Source organism: Talpa europaea (assembly GCF_964194135.1).
Source record: "Talpa europaea genome assembly, chromosome: 2".
Taxonomy (NCBI): domain Eukaryota; kingdom Metazoa; phylum Chordata; class Mammalia; order Eulipotyphla; family Talpidae; genus Talpa; species Talpa europaea.
Window position 1 is genome coordinate 141,824,567 of NC_140068.1, and position 17,140 is coordinate 141,841,706.

Genomic DNA, 17,140 nt, shown 5'->3' on the forward strand with positions numbered 1-17,140 from the left:
GGCCAGTGAGGGAAAATTACCACATGTCAGCCTCATCTCATGTCAGAGCAAGCTAAGCTGAAAGGGTCATCTGTGCTGAGAGACAGAGAGAGGACACACAGAGAGAGAATGCACAGTTACAAAGGACGCTGAGATTTCTACGGAGGAAGCCCTTTGTTATACCATCATTCTGAGTTATCAGACTCCTCCCGATCTGTATTGTTTACACTCATCATCCTGTGCTCTCCCTTACTGCCTCTAATTCTTGCTTCTTTCTCCCCCAGTGTAATCATCAGTTTGCCATCACTTTTGTTCTTTTGCTTGTTTGTTTAATTTTATTTGATATATTTTTACATGATTCTTCATTTTTGTAAAATGTATGCATTTTCATCTTGTTATTGTCCCTGTAAAATTCCCAACAACCTTGTTTTGATCCTACACTCTGCTCCCCATTGTGCTGCCATAACTTTTGTAATATGATCTGGTCAAACCTCTCAAGGCTACTTTCCCAGTCCCAGCACTTTTTCCCAATTTTATTTTTCTGGAGGGTAGAAAACAGTTCTTGGGAAAGAACTGTCACCTCCAGTGATCTGGTAATTACTGGAACCACTTCGAGTTTAATCTAGGGGCGCACCCCACAAACAGACACAACAAACACAGCCACTCAGCACACCACAGAGAATCCATCACACTGCTACAAACCCCTTCTGACATAGCGCACAAAACCCAAAACTTCTAAAACACAGACAAACATGGATTTTGTTTGGTAATAATCATACATACCACATGACATTACACACACAAGCTGTATCACTTACATGCAACACACACCATCATACCCCTCAATTGTCCTCAACCACATTACATCACCCAGTCTGCATGCACTTCAAATACTGCTGAGTGCAGCATGGAAAATCTCTTATTTCAAGGCTCTGTGCTGAAGCTACTAGAAACTGGGGATCATCAGTGAAAGATGCCAGCACAAACCCATGTTCTTGTGGGACTTGCATGCTCATGAGGAAGGCAGAAAGTAAGCAAGGTAAATAAATAATCAGTGATCAGTGTACTGGAAACAAAATAGCCTGTGAGAAAGTTTGGGCTTGATGAAAGGGATGCTTTTAAACAGGAGTTCACAGTAGTCTGGTTGAGGGGGGCGCTGAGGGACTTGAGGAATATCAACTTAGGGATCTGGGGTGTTAGTTCCCCACAAAGTTATCACTAGGACTACAGGCCCTATTAAGGGACTCCAGTGATCTCTCCCACATCAATTCTATGAGATCTGACAATGTAGACTCTCCATAAACAGGTAAGCACCCCCTGGTACTGCTCCCACTCTCGCCTAGTTGACTCACCACATCACACACATCGCCTGAAGCACTGGACCCTCCCCACTTAGGGGACATATCTCTGAAGAGTCTACAGTGTTCCCGCCTCTCTCAGCCCTGAGCTCTGCATGATCCCCTCCTTCACACAGCAGGTGCCAGGGGGGCAGAGGTCACAGGACAGACCCTTTCATGAGTTTGTCTTTGTCTGGCTGCTGTTGTGGGGGGTAAGAGGGGATAGTTAATGCCCTGTGGGGTCCCTTATCTCCTTTCCTGGTCCTTTGACAAGACAAATAGGAATGAGCTATGCCCAGTGCAAAGTCTCATCCACGACAGTGACGGTGGAGGCAGATGCCAGGAGTCATCATGGGAACAGGGACCTCTGTCTGTGAATCTGATGCCTCAAGAGGGGTCTCTCCCTTCCCCATGAGGGGCCTGCCCCACGCGCTGTGTCAGGTCATGATGAGATTTTAATTTGTCCCCTCTGTTGTTGCTCTGAAGGAAGGATGCTCTTCCTACCAGGCCTTCCAGGCAGGATTCTTGAGTAAAACCTCTGACATTTTGACAAGTTTCCTCTTTCATCTCTCTGGACCTGCCCCATATCAGTTTCATTTCTGAGTTGACTCTAGTCAGAGGAACTTCCCTTCCAGGAATCCTGAAGTGGCGCTAGAGAGCAACCAGTAGCGATTTTGTGACTGACTCTTCTATGAGGAGGAGTGAAAAAGTCCAGGCCAAGGTTTGCTCTGGGGTGGAATCTCTCTCTCTGCGTGTGTGGTGGGTGGTGGGTGGCAATAAGGAGCTTGCCCAACTGAAAATAATCAGGACTTTGCTTTCTCTCTCTCTCTCTCCCTCTGCTTTCTCTTGGAGACTCCATTTCTCCTCTCAGATCAGGTTGGGAGGAGAGTGAAGGGCAGGCACTTGGGGTTCAGAGGAAGGGCATCCCCAGGAGCACAACCCCAGGCATAAGGAAGCCTGGTGCAGCCCCTGGGAGAAATCCCCTCCGTGGGAGAGCAGTCTGCAGAGACGTGCTCTGGCTCCGAGGGCTAGTGCTGAAAATAGGGGGAAATAATCTATCCAGTTCCTTGGGTTGGATCTGCTTTTAGTCCAGGCCCTGGGAGTGCAAAGGAAAGGTCTCTACTTCCTCCCTCAGCACCTCCCCACACACTCCCAGCAAGGGGAGGGCAGCAGGGCTGGGAGCCTGAGCAGTTGCAGCTGTGGGGAAGGGCAGACCCTCTGCTCTGGTCCTTTCTCCTCTGTCTCCAGCTTTCAGTCCTCACTGGTGGACACTGGGGGGGTCCAGGTCAGGAGCCCAAAGTGGAAGGCCTTGCCCTCTGCTTCCTGCCTCCCCACATATTGGTTCTGCAAATTCCTTATGCCTCAAGCCCCCTGACCTTGTCCTGGGAGACCTGTCCTCCCCTGGGGGGAGACTGTCACCTCCCTTGTGCCCAGGGACTCTGCTCCTAGCCCATCACCTTCTCTTGCCACCCTCTGCAGCTCTCCTGCTTCAGTGTGGTCTCCATGGAAACCGGACTAAACTTTTTCTTTGAGGCTTGGTGGGGTCCAGAGAACCAGACATGGGTGTGTGAGGAGAGTCAAGTGTCACTGACCCCATGCACTCTGCTCCCAAACCATTCCCCTCTGTTACTACCAGGACAAGGAAGTAACTCAGAACTTGGGGCTGACTCCTCCCAAGTTCATTTGACACAGAGAGATTATCACTCTCCCTCCCTGACTTCTCTTGCCTCCTACGACTTTTGCTAGCAAACCTGTCTGCTTCTCTATCTCTCCTAGCACCTAGTAAGAACACTTTCTGCCACAAGGGAATGTTCTTTACTTGGATATTCTGGGAACATTGGCAGGTACGAAGCATTGAAATATGGCTGGTGGGACTCAGACACTGAATTTAAATGTTATTATTGAATTTTAATCTGAACTGAATGGGGCAAACATAACAGGGATCACCCTGTTCTAGCACACAGGGATGTGTGAGACATCTTTCAAATTGCAATCCATTATGTCTCCAGAGAGAAGACTTCAACACCTGTGCAGGCTCGGTGGCTCAGGTGAAGCTTAATCCTTCACTCAGAAAATCCTGTCTGATTCATCTCTGCCTACAGATGCTCAGCAGAACTTTCAGGAAGAGCCACAGTCTCAGTCCCAGTGATTGGGAAGATGAGGGAGGAAGCCATGTGCTCCATCTGCCAGCAGCTGATGACAGAGCCTGTTAGCCTCTACTGCGGGCACAGCTTCTGCAGCAGGTGCATAAGCGGCTACTGTGGTCAGAGTCTCCATTGTGCGTTTATTGTGATAATGCGTCTAAGTCCCTTGTGTGAAACGTATTTCAAAGGGAGAGTCTCCACCAAACAGGACGCTGGAAAACCTCATTGAGAGCATCAAGGAGCAGGACGAAAGATGCTGTATGAGGAACACGGGGAGCGGCTCCACCTGCTCTGTGAGGACGACGGGCAGCTCATCTGCTGGCGCTGAGTGCTCCCCCCAGCACAGAGGACACAGCACGGCTCTAACAGAGGACATATGTCCGGGCTACAAGGTGAGTGAGGGGCCATACCTTTCAGCAAGTTCTTCCTCTTATGTTGCACATTTTGATTGAAACTAGTTAGTCTGAACACCAAGATTGTGACCCTAAAAACTTTGTTTCCATCACATTATTTTCTGAATAATAATTTAATTTGACCCCAGAGAGTCAGGTCCTGATGATCTATGCCAAATTCAAGATTGGTCAGAACCTATTCCTGTAAGAACTTCCTGTAATGAACTTCTCCTGGACAATAGATTGTGCTCTTTGCCACACCGGCCTCGTTCATGTCCTCACCTCAAATTAATAATTGGAGACACCACAATGTGCAAGAGTACAGGAAATAACCTGAGATCCCAGAGGTCAGAACCACCAACTGTTAGACAGCCTACAGTCTACAAGGAGTAAGAAAAAGACACAAGACCACTCATGTCCCTTGCTGTGGGTGGTGTGGGAGAGCACCAGGGGCACGAATGGGTGTAGGGGAGACTGCCCAGAAGTTAGTCCTGACAGGAAAATATAAATAACCGTGTGTGGAGAAAAAACGGGATTCCACTCAGGCAGACCACCTGTCACGGCAGTTTACCTGACATTCTAGTACCTTGTCAGGGGGTGTGTGCTGGGAAAGGCAGGCGAGGGCACGAGAAAGGAAGTCAAGGAAAGAACCTGAGTGTCACTCAGAGTCTACTGGTCCACAGTTGGGATTTACTTGTGGAGGAAAGATCAGGCTGACATTTAAAAGAACATTCTGCGTGCACAAAATAAACATCAAGGAGTAAAATCAAAGTTAGTCCTCTAAGAAAAGGGGACGGAAACAGGCTTTAGCAAGGATTAAGAAGGACAGTTAAAGGATTTCAAAATAATAGGTGAGTGATGAAGCCTTGAGAAATGTTCAGGCACCTCCTAAGTTTCTCACTCAGTGGCTCTGAATAAAGATGCCCTTTGCTGTGAGGAATGAGGAAGCGGGATTCCTTCCTCCTCTGCCCCTGTTGACATTTGAAGGAAACATCCCCAGTGTGGGGCTCTGTGTCCCCTCATCCTTGAGGTGCCTGTGTCTTGTGTGAAGGTTCTGGATCCTGTGTCAGGGCATGTCAGTCCTGAGCACCATCAGAGCACTCACCTCCCCCTATAACCCTGCCGCGGACCAGCACAGCAATAGACGATGAGGCCACCTCAGGGTTGAGAGAAGCGTGCAGGGTGGTCAGGGCATTGGTGAAAGAAATGACAAACAGACACACTTCAAGAGTGAAAATCTGAGTGTAATTTTCTTTGAGTTTGTGACCAGTATATATATATGTTTTCCAAAAGCACAGGAACAATGAATATCAATGAAATCAGCTTGCTCATGGGCTCAGCCTATCACCATCAGGGTGGTGATCTACATCTGGACTCAGCCTCATTCCTAAGTAGATAGACCATTAGTTTTGTTTTTAAACTATATAATCGCATTTTTTATTAACTACTTTTTCACCTAAACTATATTTTAATTATTACAGGGGGCCTCCCCGGTGGCACAGCGGTTGAGTGCTGGTTTGCGAAGCTGCCCGCAGCCTCTGTGGCACCGGTTCGATCCCCGGCTGCTCCCCAGCCACAGGAGGAGGGTCCCACATGGCGCGCAGACCTCTCCTGCCACCCACTGCTCCCCTCAGCAGTGTACTTCGGTCCTTCTGCCTGCTCTGCTCCCCGCTCTGGCTCTGGTGAATTCTCTCACCCTCCTGCGCTTCTGACTGTACCCAGTGCTTGTATAAATAAATAAATCTTTAAAAAATAATAATAATAATTATTACAGGGTTTAGTAATGTTTCATTTGAGTCAGCCTTGTGTTAAGGATTTCATATGATTTTTTAATTAACAAGCAATGACCTTTATAGAAGAGAGAAGGAAGTTTAGAAAGACAATAAGGGACTAAAGTTTGTAGTTCTAGAAAGACAGGATAAGGTTTTTTTTAGCATTCTTGTAGTGGTTCCTGGTGGTCGTTATCTTTTGATAAGCTTCTGTCTTTTCAGGGAACTTCGCTGTACTTCCCATGCTTCAGGGTGTTTTGCTGTTCTCCCCCTGCGCACTGGTTGCCCAGCCGGACCTAGGGACCATGGCGAAAGCCATTCCTAAAGGTCACTGCAGGGGGAGGTGCAGCATAACCCCATGAGCAGCTCCTCACTGTAATGGGGCAGATCCCATAACTTTACACCAAGTAGTAAAAATAAAGTAACACAAGGTGATGGACATAGCCTCAGGAGTCAGACTGTGGTGGTCAAAATTTAGTGAGAGTTTCACATGAAGCACTGGCCTCTCCCGACTTTGGGGACATGTCTCTGAAAGCTCCACTGTGTCCCCACCCCTCAAAGCCCTGGGCTGCATGATCCCCTCCTTCACACAGCAGGTGCCAGGGGGCAGTGGTCACAGGACAGACCCTGTCATGAGTTTGTCTTTGTCTAGCTGCTGTTGTGTGGGGTGGTTGATCCCCTGTGGGGTCCCTCATCTCTTTACCCAACCTTTGACAAGACAATTTGGGATGAGCTGTGCCCAGTGCAGAGTCTCATCCATGACAGTGACGGTGGAGGGAGAGGCAGGGAGTCATCATGGGATCAGGGACCCAGGGGCACATTCTCCCTCTGTCTGTGAGCTGGATGCCTCAGGAGGTGTGTCCTGTCCCCGTGAGGGGTCTGCTCCCCAACTGTCCCAGGTCACGATGAGATTTTATATAGTCCCTTCTTATTGCCTTGAAAGAAGTGCACTGTTCCTACCAAGCACCTCCCTGTCAGGATATCTGAATGCGAAACCTGTGGTATATCGACACATTTCCTCCCTCATTTACCTGGACCAGCCCCACATCAGTTTCATTTCTGAGCTGACTCTAGTCAGAGGCACTTCCCTTCCAGGAATCCGGAAGTGGAGCTGCAGAGCAACTAGCAGCCATTTTGTGACCGACTGCCCTTGAGGAGGAGTGAAAAAGTCCAGGCCAAGGTTTGCTCTGGGGTGGACTGTGATGTCTGTGTGTGGGGGTGGGAGCAATATGAGCAGCTCAGTCAAGTCAAATTGGTGGGGACTTGCTTTCTAGCTCTCTCTCCCTCTGCTTTCTCTTTCAAGACTCCATTTCACATCTCAGATCAGGCTGTGAGGTGAGCGAAGGGCAGGCACTTGGGGTTCAGTGGAAGGGCATCCCCAGGAGCACAACCCCAGGCATAAGGAAGGCTGGTTCAGCTACTGGGAGAAATTCCCTCTGTGGGAGAGCAGTCTGCAGAGACGTGCTCTGGCTCCGAGGGCTAGTCCTGAAAATAGGGGGAAATAATCCATCCAGTTCCTTGGGTTGGATCTGCTTTTAGTCCAGGCCCTGTGAGTGCAAAGAAAAGGTCTCTCACTCCCTCCCTCAGCACCTCCCCACACACTCCCAGCAAGGGGAGGGCAGCAGGGCTGGGAGCCAGAACAGCTGCAGCTGTGAGGAAGGGCAGACCCTCTGCTCTGGTCCCTGCTCCTCTGTCTCCAGCTCTCAGTCCTCACTGGTGGGCACTGGGGGGTCCAGCACAAGAGCCCACAATGGACAGGCCTTGCCCTCTGCTTCCTGCCTCCCCACAACCTTTTTCTGCAAGTTCCCTCTGCCTCAGGCACCCTGACCTTGTCCTGGGAGACCTGTCCTCCCCTGGAGGGAGACAGTCACCTCCCTTGTGCCCAGGGCCTCTGCTCCCAGCACCAACACCTTCTCTACCACCTTCTCCAGCTCTCCTGCCTCAGTGTGGGCTCCAGGGGAACTTGAATAACCTGGAGCCCCTTTTACTTTGTGGGGTCCAGAGAACCAGACATGGGGGTGTGAGGAGAGTCAAGGGTGATTGTTCCCATGGACTCTGCTCCCCAACCGTTCACCTCAGTGTTACTAGCAGGACAAAGCAGTAAATCAGGGCCGACTCCTCCCGAAGCTCATTAGACATGGAGAGAGTTTCACTCTCCCTCCCTGAGTTCTCTTCTCTCCTGTGACTTTTGTGGGCCCCCTCTTTCCTTTTCTAGCTCTATTAGTACCCGAGCACTGTCACTGTCTCCCATGATGAATATTCTGTACATGGATGTCCTGGTACCATTCTCAGACGCTAAGCATTTAATTATGGCTGGTGAGACTGAAACACTGAATTTAAATGTGACTGAATTTTAATCTAAGCTGAAGTGGGCAGGGTGTCCCCTGGTGGCGCAGCGGTTAAGTGCTGGGCTGGGAAGCTGTCCGCAGCCTCTGCAGCGCCAGTTCGATCCCCGGCCACCAGCGAGGGTCCCACATGGCGCGCAGAACTCTCCTACTGCATCCGCTGTCCCCTTAGCAGTGTATTTCCTCAGTCTGCCTGTTCTGTTCCCTGGTCTGGCTCTGGTGAATTCTCTCACCCTCCCGTGCTTCTGACTGTACCCAGTGCTTATATATATATATAATATATATATATTTATATATATTATATATATATAAATATTTAAAAAATAAATACTGAAGTGGGCAAATATGACTGGGATCACCCTATTCTACCACAGAGGAACAGGCGAGGCATCTTTCAAATTGCATCCATTTCTCTCTCCAGAGAGAAGACTTCAACACCTGTGCAGGCACAGGGGCTCAGGTGAGGCTTCTGTCCTTCACTCTGGAAAATCCTGTCTACTTCATCTCTGCCTCTGATCTGATATTGGAGCTTTTCAAGAACGGCCATGGCCTCGGCCACAGCTTTCAAGAAAATGAGGGTGGAAGCCTCGTGCTCCATCTGCTTGGAGCTGATGACAGAGCCCGTGAGCATCAACTGTGGACACAGCTTCTGCCGCCGTTGCATAGAGGACATCCTGGAGAACCCACAAGAGACGTCATCCCTGAGGGAGCCCCAGTGTCCCCTGTGCCAGGCACCATTTCAAAGGGAGAGTCTCCGATCCAACAAGCAACTGATAAACATCATTCAGACCATCAAGGAGATAGACAGTGAGAGGCTGTGTTTGGAACACGGGGAGCAGCTCCGCATGTTCTGTGAGGACGATGGGCAGCTCATCTGCTTGCTCTGTGAACACTCCCCCCAGCACAGAGGACACCGCATGGCTCTAGTGGAGGACGTGTATCCAGGCTACAAGGTGAGTAGCCAGAGTCTTTATTTAGCAAGGACTGCCTCTCAGGTTGTGCATTTCACTCCAATCAGTTGTAGTGAAAACCATTATCCTGACCCTAAAATAAATTTGGACCATATCATTTTCCTGAAATAGTTTATTACACGTCCATGTTGAATTAATTACATGTCCACCCCGTGTCCATCTTGGCCTTCAACGTTGAGCAGAATCCTTTCCTGTAAGAACTTCCTGTAATGAACTTCTCCTGGACAACAGATTTTGCTCTTTGCCACACCAGCCTCGTTCATGGCCTCACCTCGCATATTTAATTGGAGACACCACAGCTTGCAAGAGCCCGGGAAAGAATCTGAAACCCCAGGGGTCAGAACCATGGACTTTTAGTTGCCACAGTGTAAGAAGTGAGGAAGGCACACGGGACACCTGATGTCCCTTGGAGTGGGTGGCGAGGGGGGCACCAATGGGTGGGAATGGGTGTAGGGGGAAACTGCCCAGAAGTGAGCCCAGAGGTGAAATACAAAACAACCATGTGTGGAGAAGAGTGAGGATTCCCACTCAGGGTGACCCGTGTCACGAGAGCTTACCTGACTACCTAGTACTCGGTCAGGGGGTGTGTGATGGCAAAGGCAGGGGAGGCCGTGAGAAAGGAAATTAAGAAGGAACCCTGGTGTTTCTCAGAGTCTAAGTCCTGGTCCAAAGTTGGGATTTTATTTGTGGAGGGAAAGATTAGGTTCACATTTAAAAGAACATTCTGGGTGCACAAAATAGGGCCTCCCCGGTGGCGCAGCGGTTGAGCGCTGGGTTGCGAGGCTGGCCGCGGCCTCTGCGGCGCCGGTTCGATCCCCGGCTGCTCCCCGGCCACCGGAGGAGGGTCCCATGTGGCGCGCAGACCTCTCCTGCCGCCCGCTGCTCCCCTCAGCAGTGTACTTCGGTCCTTCTGCCTGCTCTGCTCCCCGCTCTGGCTCTGGTGAATTCTCTCACCCTCCCGCGCTTCTGACTGTACCCAGTGCTTGTATAAATAAATAAATCTTTAAAAAAAAATAAAAGAACATTCTGGGTGCACAAAATAAACATCAAGGAGTAAAATCAAAGTTAGTCCTCTAAGAAAAGGGGATGGAAACACGTTTTAGCAAGGATTAAGAAGGACAGTTAAAGGATTTAGAAAGAATTGGTGAGTGATGAAGCTTTGAGAGGTTCAGGCACCTCCCACGTTTCTCACACAATAGCTGCTAAAGTGAGGCTCCCTGTGCTGTGCAGGAATGAGGAAGCGGGATTCCTTCCTCCTCTGTCCTGGTGACATTTGAAGGAATCATCCCCATTTGGGTCTCTGTGTTCCCTCATCGCTGAGGTGCCTGTGTCTTGTGTGAAGGTTCTGGATCCTGTGTCAGGGCGTGTCAGTCCTGAGCACCATCAGCGCACTCACCACGCCCTGTAACCCCATGAACAGCTCCTCACTGTAATGGGGCAGATCCCATAACTTGCCCACCAAGTAGTTAAAAAAAAAGCAACAAAAGGTGATGGACGTGGCCTCAGGAATTGACTGTGGAGGTTGAAATATCGTAAGAGTTTCAGTTCTTACTAGATGGAAGGTGTGAGCGACTTAGTCATTGCCTTCATGACGTGGTTTCCCCATCTCTTAATAGAGGCTGTAAACGTGAGAAACTGTGTGACAAGAACCCTAGAGATAGGTATGGAAACTAATCACTCTAAGTTGACATCATGACAGTTCTTCAGGTGACAGCAGAGCTCCCCCTCCCCTCCATGAACTGGGTCTGTAACCTCAGCTGCCATCCTGGGCTCTCCTACCTGACTCAGCCTAACATGTAAAAAGTTCCACATGTTTCCAACACTCTGTATTATGATTGGCCCAGCCTATTATTTTATAAAATTTACTTTTAGATGATTATAATCTTGTACATGTAGCATGTCCCTGGCAGACTGCAGTAATGTGAATAGCGTAGTCTATGGTCCACAGATGAGCTGGGAATCACAGATCGCCTACAGCACAGAAAGGAGTTACAATCCTGCCACTGCCCAGGGCCACTGAGGGCAAGAGTTACATTAAAGCCCTTATGATACTTCCTCTCAAAGCCAAAGGACTCAAAACGTATTCAATGTTATGGTACATCTTGGAGGCTGGGATTCTTCTAGGTGCCAAATGAGAGTTGTGAAATGGACAAGCCATAACTCACCCAAGTTTTCCTTCAGGAAAAGCTCCAGGAGATTGTGACAAAACTGAAAGCAGCGCAAGACCACTATAAGAGATTGAAGTTGGACAAGAAAGATGAAATAACACAATGGGAGGTAAGAATTTGATTTTCTTGATATCAAACTATTTTCCAGTCTAGAATACAGGCATAAGGAGATTGGGAATAGTAATTTTTGATGATTTATTCTCATTAAATCAGACCAAACTGTGGAAACCCAAAGAATATGCCTTTTTCTTTAAAATTTGTCATTAGTTGTCTGCATCTAGAAGAATTTTTCCTTGCTTTCTGTTTCTATGAATAATAATTGGCTAGGTATCCTAACACCTCAGTCAGGAGAATAAAACATGCCTGTGCTTCTTACTTTTCAAGTTTTCAATGACTGAAATTACCTCCTGTCTGAAGTTCATGAACTTACCTGGGCACATCTACCACAGCACAGGGTCTGACCCTCTACATTCCTGCTTCCAGTATCAACTTTAGGGAACACAAGTAAGAGGACCACTGCAGGAAACAATCCCATAACTCAAGCTTGTGAGACTGTTGATGAGGATAGAGCTTTGCAAGAACTTGCATATTTGCACTGAAGACTGTAGGTCTCTAAGACTGTGTCTGTGGCTGACCAGCCCCTGCAGGATCAGACACATTCTTTTATGGAAATATGGATGTAATCCATCTCTTAGTAATCAAATTTATGAGTCATTTTCCTCTTTCAGGGTTTCTTCCCACATTTGACCTATTCTTTGTAGATGTGCACATGTGAAACTTAAACTCCTCCTATCCTCATGTTAAAATCCTTGGAAGTTTGGAGGGCCTTGCTAGGAACTGGCAGGTGGAGTTCCCTGTCACTGTAGGCATTGCAACTGCCTCTGTCTCCCCCCTTCTGGAATCTTGGGTAGGGGGGAGAACTCCTATTGCTACACACCATATAGGAAACCATGACAGTGGCACAACATCTACCACAACACCATAGTCACTGAAGCCCTGTGTGGCTTGAGAAAGCACCCATGGAAATTACTCTCTGTCCTCCCCAGAGAAAACCGAGCCTCTCAGTGTTTTTCTTAGTCTCATCTTTAAGGATGACAACTGAATCCTGGCTTAAGCCAATAATATTTCTGGTAACTATCCAGACCTCCCCTGTTGAGAATCATAGATTCCTACCAGTCTGATGTCTTCAATTCAGAATCATTTATATTTGTTACAAACCTTTATTTGAAGATATCTCCCCCTAACACACACACACACAGATAGCTTCTTACATCCCCACTAACACCTGGTTTTCTCTTACAAATGATAAGATCTTTGACTTGGCAAATTTCATGATTCTGTGACTCCTGCCCTCTCCTTCTTTTATCTCTTGGATGAGATGGAGGAAAGTGAACAGGTGCCAACAGAGCTAGGATCAGCTTTCCCACATCTGAGAGTCTGCCTCTTGGGCTGGACTCTGCAGAGGGAGCTGGACAATTTTTGAGCTTTAGAGCCCAGGGGAAAATGATCCACAGAATCTCAGGAAACTTTTCTGGGGTGTTTGTCTAAATACACATTACCTGACATTGCCATTTTCCTCATTTCTAACCGAAGAGCCCTGTGCATTGTGTTCAGTTGTTTTCCAGCTGTTGCCATTTTCCCTCTGCAGAAATTTTTCAGCATTCGAACCAGAAACTCTATGTCCATTAACAATAACTCCATTGCTCCCTCCTCCCAGCTCCTGGTGGCCAACATTCTACTTTTTGTTTCCTAACTTAACTAGGGACCTCATATGAGAAGATTCATATGTTCTTTTGCTTTTGCTCTTTGGCTCATGTCCTTTTGCATGAATCTTCAAGATACTTCCAGTTGGGAACGTGTCACAGTTTGCTTTCCTCCTGTAGTGAGCAGATTTGCACAGTGTCAGGGTCCCACCTGTGTTTACTGAACCACCATAGAGGTATGTTTGGTTTGTTTCCCCCTTTTCTTCCTACTTTCTTGATTCTAGGAGAACATAGAGCTTCGGAGACAAGAAATCAAATCTGAGTTTAGGAATCTCCACAACTTCCTCGATGAGGAGGAGAGAGCTTATCTGTGGAGACTGGAAAAAGAGAAAGAGCGGCTGATGGCGAGACTGCTGGAAGGTGAAGCCAGTCTGGTAAAAAAGACATTTGAACTTGAGAGCCTCATCCTGGAATTAGAGAAGAAATGTCAAAAATCAGCCCAGAATTTGCTGCAGGTAAGAGAGGCTGAGAACTTCTAGGAAAGAAAGGAGGTTTCATCTGTTCCTGACTATTGAGTGGAGAATGACGAGGGAGCCTGGGGAGATAACTGAGACCTGTCTACTCCACTTAATTGTGGCACCAACATTAAAGGAACAGTCCTTAAAATCTATATCCATGTTTCTGTGGTCTTGCAGGTCCAAGGGTCACATGTGAATCAGAAATTTAAACTGTCTCTGGGTAGATGTGGAGGCTTCCTGTTTTTATGGGACCACAGCAAATCTTCCTGCCATTTATTTGCCCTTGTCAACTGTTTGTAGGAGCCTTTCTAGCCATCTCTTGAATAGAATGGGGCAGCCGAAATAAATGATAACCTCCTGATGCATATTGTCTTAGGCCATAAGCTCTTATGGGACCTGTTTTCAGCTGCCTGAATCTTCCAGCAGGTGAACATAGATGCTTGGACTCCAGCTGCTATTGCAGGACTGGTAGTTACACTGTGAGGGTGAGGATGTAGCATGAGAGCGCCCTCAGCAGGTGACACCTGCTGCCTCTGCATCAGTGGCCCAGCGCCAGGGTCTGGGCATGGAATCCCCAGTGAGTACCTTTGTCATCTGTGATCTCTGATATGGGCTCCTGAGAAGGAAATTAGGTCTCTTATAGCAAAAGGTAACATGATCAAGTCCCTGAGGTTACAGGCTACTGTGAATACAGTCTCCATGACTCCCCACAAGCCTGAGCAAGTGCAATCACACACTCACACACACTGGCAGGGACTATCCTAGGGGACTGGGATGGGAAAGTTCTACCTGGGTATGCTGGGTGTGTCAGGCTGGGTCACTCTACTTCCTGGGGTGGAGTGTTCGTAACAAGTAACCCCATATGTCAAGTGACATGACATACTGATTTTCCCACACTCAACTTCTGTCTTTGTTTTCACTGTAGGATGTGAAAGACACATTGAAAAGGTAAGTCTGTCTGAAAAAACGGTTAAGGAGAAGTGAGGATGTGACGGGGTCCAGAGCTGGATGGAACATCCACTGCAGAAGGTCTGTTGTCTGTTTATTCTAGGCATTCAGATGTGAAGCTAGAAATACCAGAGGTCCTCTCTCTGGACCCTCAAACTGTGTGCAATGTTTCTGAGCTTTACTGTGATGTGAGGAAAATGTTAAAGCGCTACCAAGGTATGTGAAGGAAATAACTGCCTTTATGCTTCACAGCAAAGACCCTTTAAGTGGTAACCAAGCTTCCTACCTGTCCTGCTCAGACTCATACTCAGAGAGCTTGCTGAGCTGTTTTCAGTGGGTCAGGAACACGCTCCCTTGGGTGTAGACAGAGAAGTGGCAAACTGTTCTCTCTTCAGGCTCTTCCAATTCCTCCTCTCCCATTGATTTGCTGTATTAACCTGGCCAACCACTACCTCATTTTCCCATCCTGAAAAATAAAAATATGAACAGACCTTTATTCAGTGAGTTTTCATGAAAAATAAATGCAACAGCAGATGTAAAGTGTTTAGAACAATCTGCATCATGATGTTTATTGTTAACATGTCATTAAACATTCAGCAAAATTTAAGAAAGATAGATCAGTATACAGGACTAAGGAGAAAATGGATTATGACAACATAAATATTTGAATCTTAATGAAAGCCAGCATTACAAATTCCAAAATCTTGGTTCTTATTTAGTACTTGCCATGTTCCACATATCCACAATTAGAATGTTCAAACTAAATTGTTTTAATAATTCCTCTGGCTGTAAAACCTGAAGCTGAAATGATTCTCTATGGCTATAAGAATATTCCGTTGCTTCAATCAACACACATATTATCTCACAGGGTTGTGGTTCAGATATGTGTGGCTCACATCTGCTAGGACTTATGCATAGGGCCTTACATAGTGCAATTATTGTGTTGGCTGGGCTGTGTTCCCATCTGGAGGCTAGACTGGGGAATAATCCACTTCCAAGCTGCCTCTGATATTTAGCAGAATTCACCTCTTGTGATTATAGAACTTACGACCCTGGCTTCCTTCTATTGAAGAGATTGTGTCCTCATCTTCCGGAACACTATCAGCTCTAGAAGGCATCCCTTAGTGATTGCATAGCAAGGCCATTATGTCTTCAAATAAACTCAAGTATATTACTTCCACATATTGGTTACTTACCAAATACCAGGAATTTCTCCAAGCACTAGGCGTCCATTAGCTCCTTCAAACCTCCCCACCATTACTGTTCAGGTGTGATGATTTCCTACTATAGTATGTAGTCTCAGAAAGTGACTCACAGAGGTAAAAGAACTAGGCTGCACTTGAATACAGGATGGTTGTACTTGAAGTGTTCTGTATTCTCAGCAAATAAAATGTGTCTTTCTCTTTCATCAGTCAGCGTGACTCTGGATCCAGACACAGCTCATCGTGAATTAATTCTGTCTGAGGAACGGAGACGTGTGACCCGTGGTAGACCCCAGGAGAAGCATTTCTGTTTGGGGGGATTCTATGTCTTCGCTTGTGTCCTGGGCTGTGAGGGCTTCACCTCAGGAAGACATTACTTTGAAGTGGATGTGGGAGTAGGATCTGGGTGGGACTTAGGAGTTTGTTGGAAAAATGTGCAGAAGATCTGGGACATAAACCTAGGGCCTCAGTCTGGATTCTGGGCCATCAGACTTTGCCATAAGAAAGGCTACATGGCCCTTACCTCTCCCCCAACTTCTCTTATATTGAAGGAGCGGCCCCGGCTGGTGGGTGTTCTTCTGGACTATGAGGCTGGACTTGTGTCCTTTTACAACATGACCACTGGCTCCCATATCTTCACCTTCCCAAGGGCCTCCTTCTCTGGTACTCTTCGGCCTTATTTCCAGGTCAATCATTGTTCTTCTTTATTCCTCCCTCCACCTTTGCAGTAATTTTAAGAACAGTCTCTTTTGTTGAACCATTATAGAAATATAATGTGAGTTCTACTGGCAAAGAAATATCATCTGTTTTCCTTGCTGCTCTTTCCCTTAACTGTAACATTGCTGAGTTCTCAGTGGACACTCAATGAGTGTGCAATGAATGAGTGCATACAGCCACTGTGCAGACACCACAGAAGATCAGCCTGACTTGCGGGGAAGTGAGTGCACAGCAATGATCATGTATCACCCTCTCCATTGCGGGGTTTAGATCTCTGATTTCCAAGGGTCCTGGTCTGACCAGCAGGGCGACCAGACATCTGGGGGGGCTGAGTGCTCCCATTTTTGTTTGATACCAGCAGAGTCTCCCGTGGAGATGAGGGAAGTTGCATTGTATCTGTCAGCTGCAAAGAAGAGCAGGACAACAAAAATAACATTTCTTTTCACCACTGACATGATGGTTACATTAACTGAGAGAATTATTATCATGAAGCAAATTTACTTTTAGTAGCACAGAAATTTTCTTGAAGAGATTATGTAGTCAAACTGAGGACTGGGCTCAGGAGACCAGCCTCAGGTTTCTTTGAGTGACTGACTGGTCACTCACCTGAAGTTTTGGGCCCAGGTTTCTACATGGAAATTACATGCACAGAAAGAGAACATACTGTTTTTTCTTACTTAAGCAGAAAAGTCATCTATTGAATTTCCAACAAAGGTATTAACTAGGGAGGTTGGTTCTTATCAACGTCAATTAACTGAGAAAGGAAAATACTGTTCCCACTTCAAAACAACTACTTTATTCCACACAGATCATAGAGAGGCAGCTCTGTGTGTTGGAAAGATGTGAGGACAGAGGTTACTGAATATCTCATCCTGAAAGGAGAATTCCCTGCTATCCCACTTAGGCATAAAAATTATTTGGGGCCAAAGGCAGTTGTGTAAAAACAT

General features: G+C 47.2%; 1 protein-coding gene across 1 annotated transcript; it reads left to right on the forward strand.

Annotated features, from left to right (window-relative positions):
• Nucleotides 1-8,511: 8,511 nt before the first annotated feature.
• Nucleotides 8,512-16,207, forward strand: LOC311188398 (E3 ubiquitin-protein ligase TRIM38-like; the record flags this gene model as incomplete). Its single annotated transcript, XM_084259498.1, has 5 exons — nt 8,512-8,919; nt 13,093-13,323; nt 14,252-14,274; nt 14,378-14,490; nt 15,687-16,207. The coding sequence occupies 5 exons, from the start codon at nt 8,512-8,514 to the stop codon at nt 16,205-16,207; spliced, it is 1,296 nt and encodes a 431-aa protein (XP_084115624.1).
• Between the last annotated feature and the right edge of the window lie 933 nt (nt 16,208-17,140).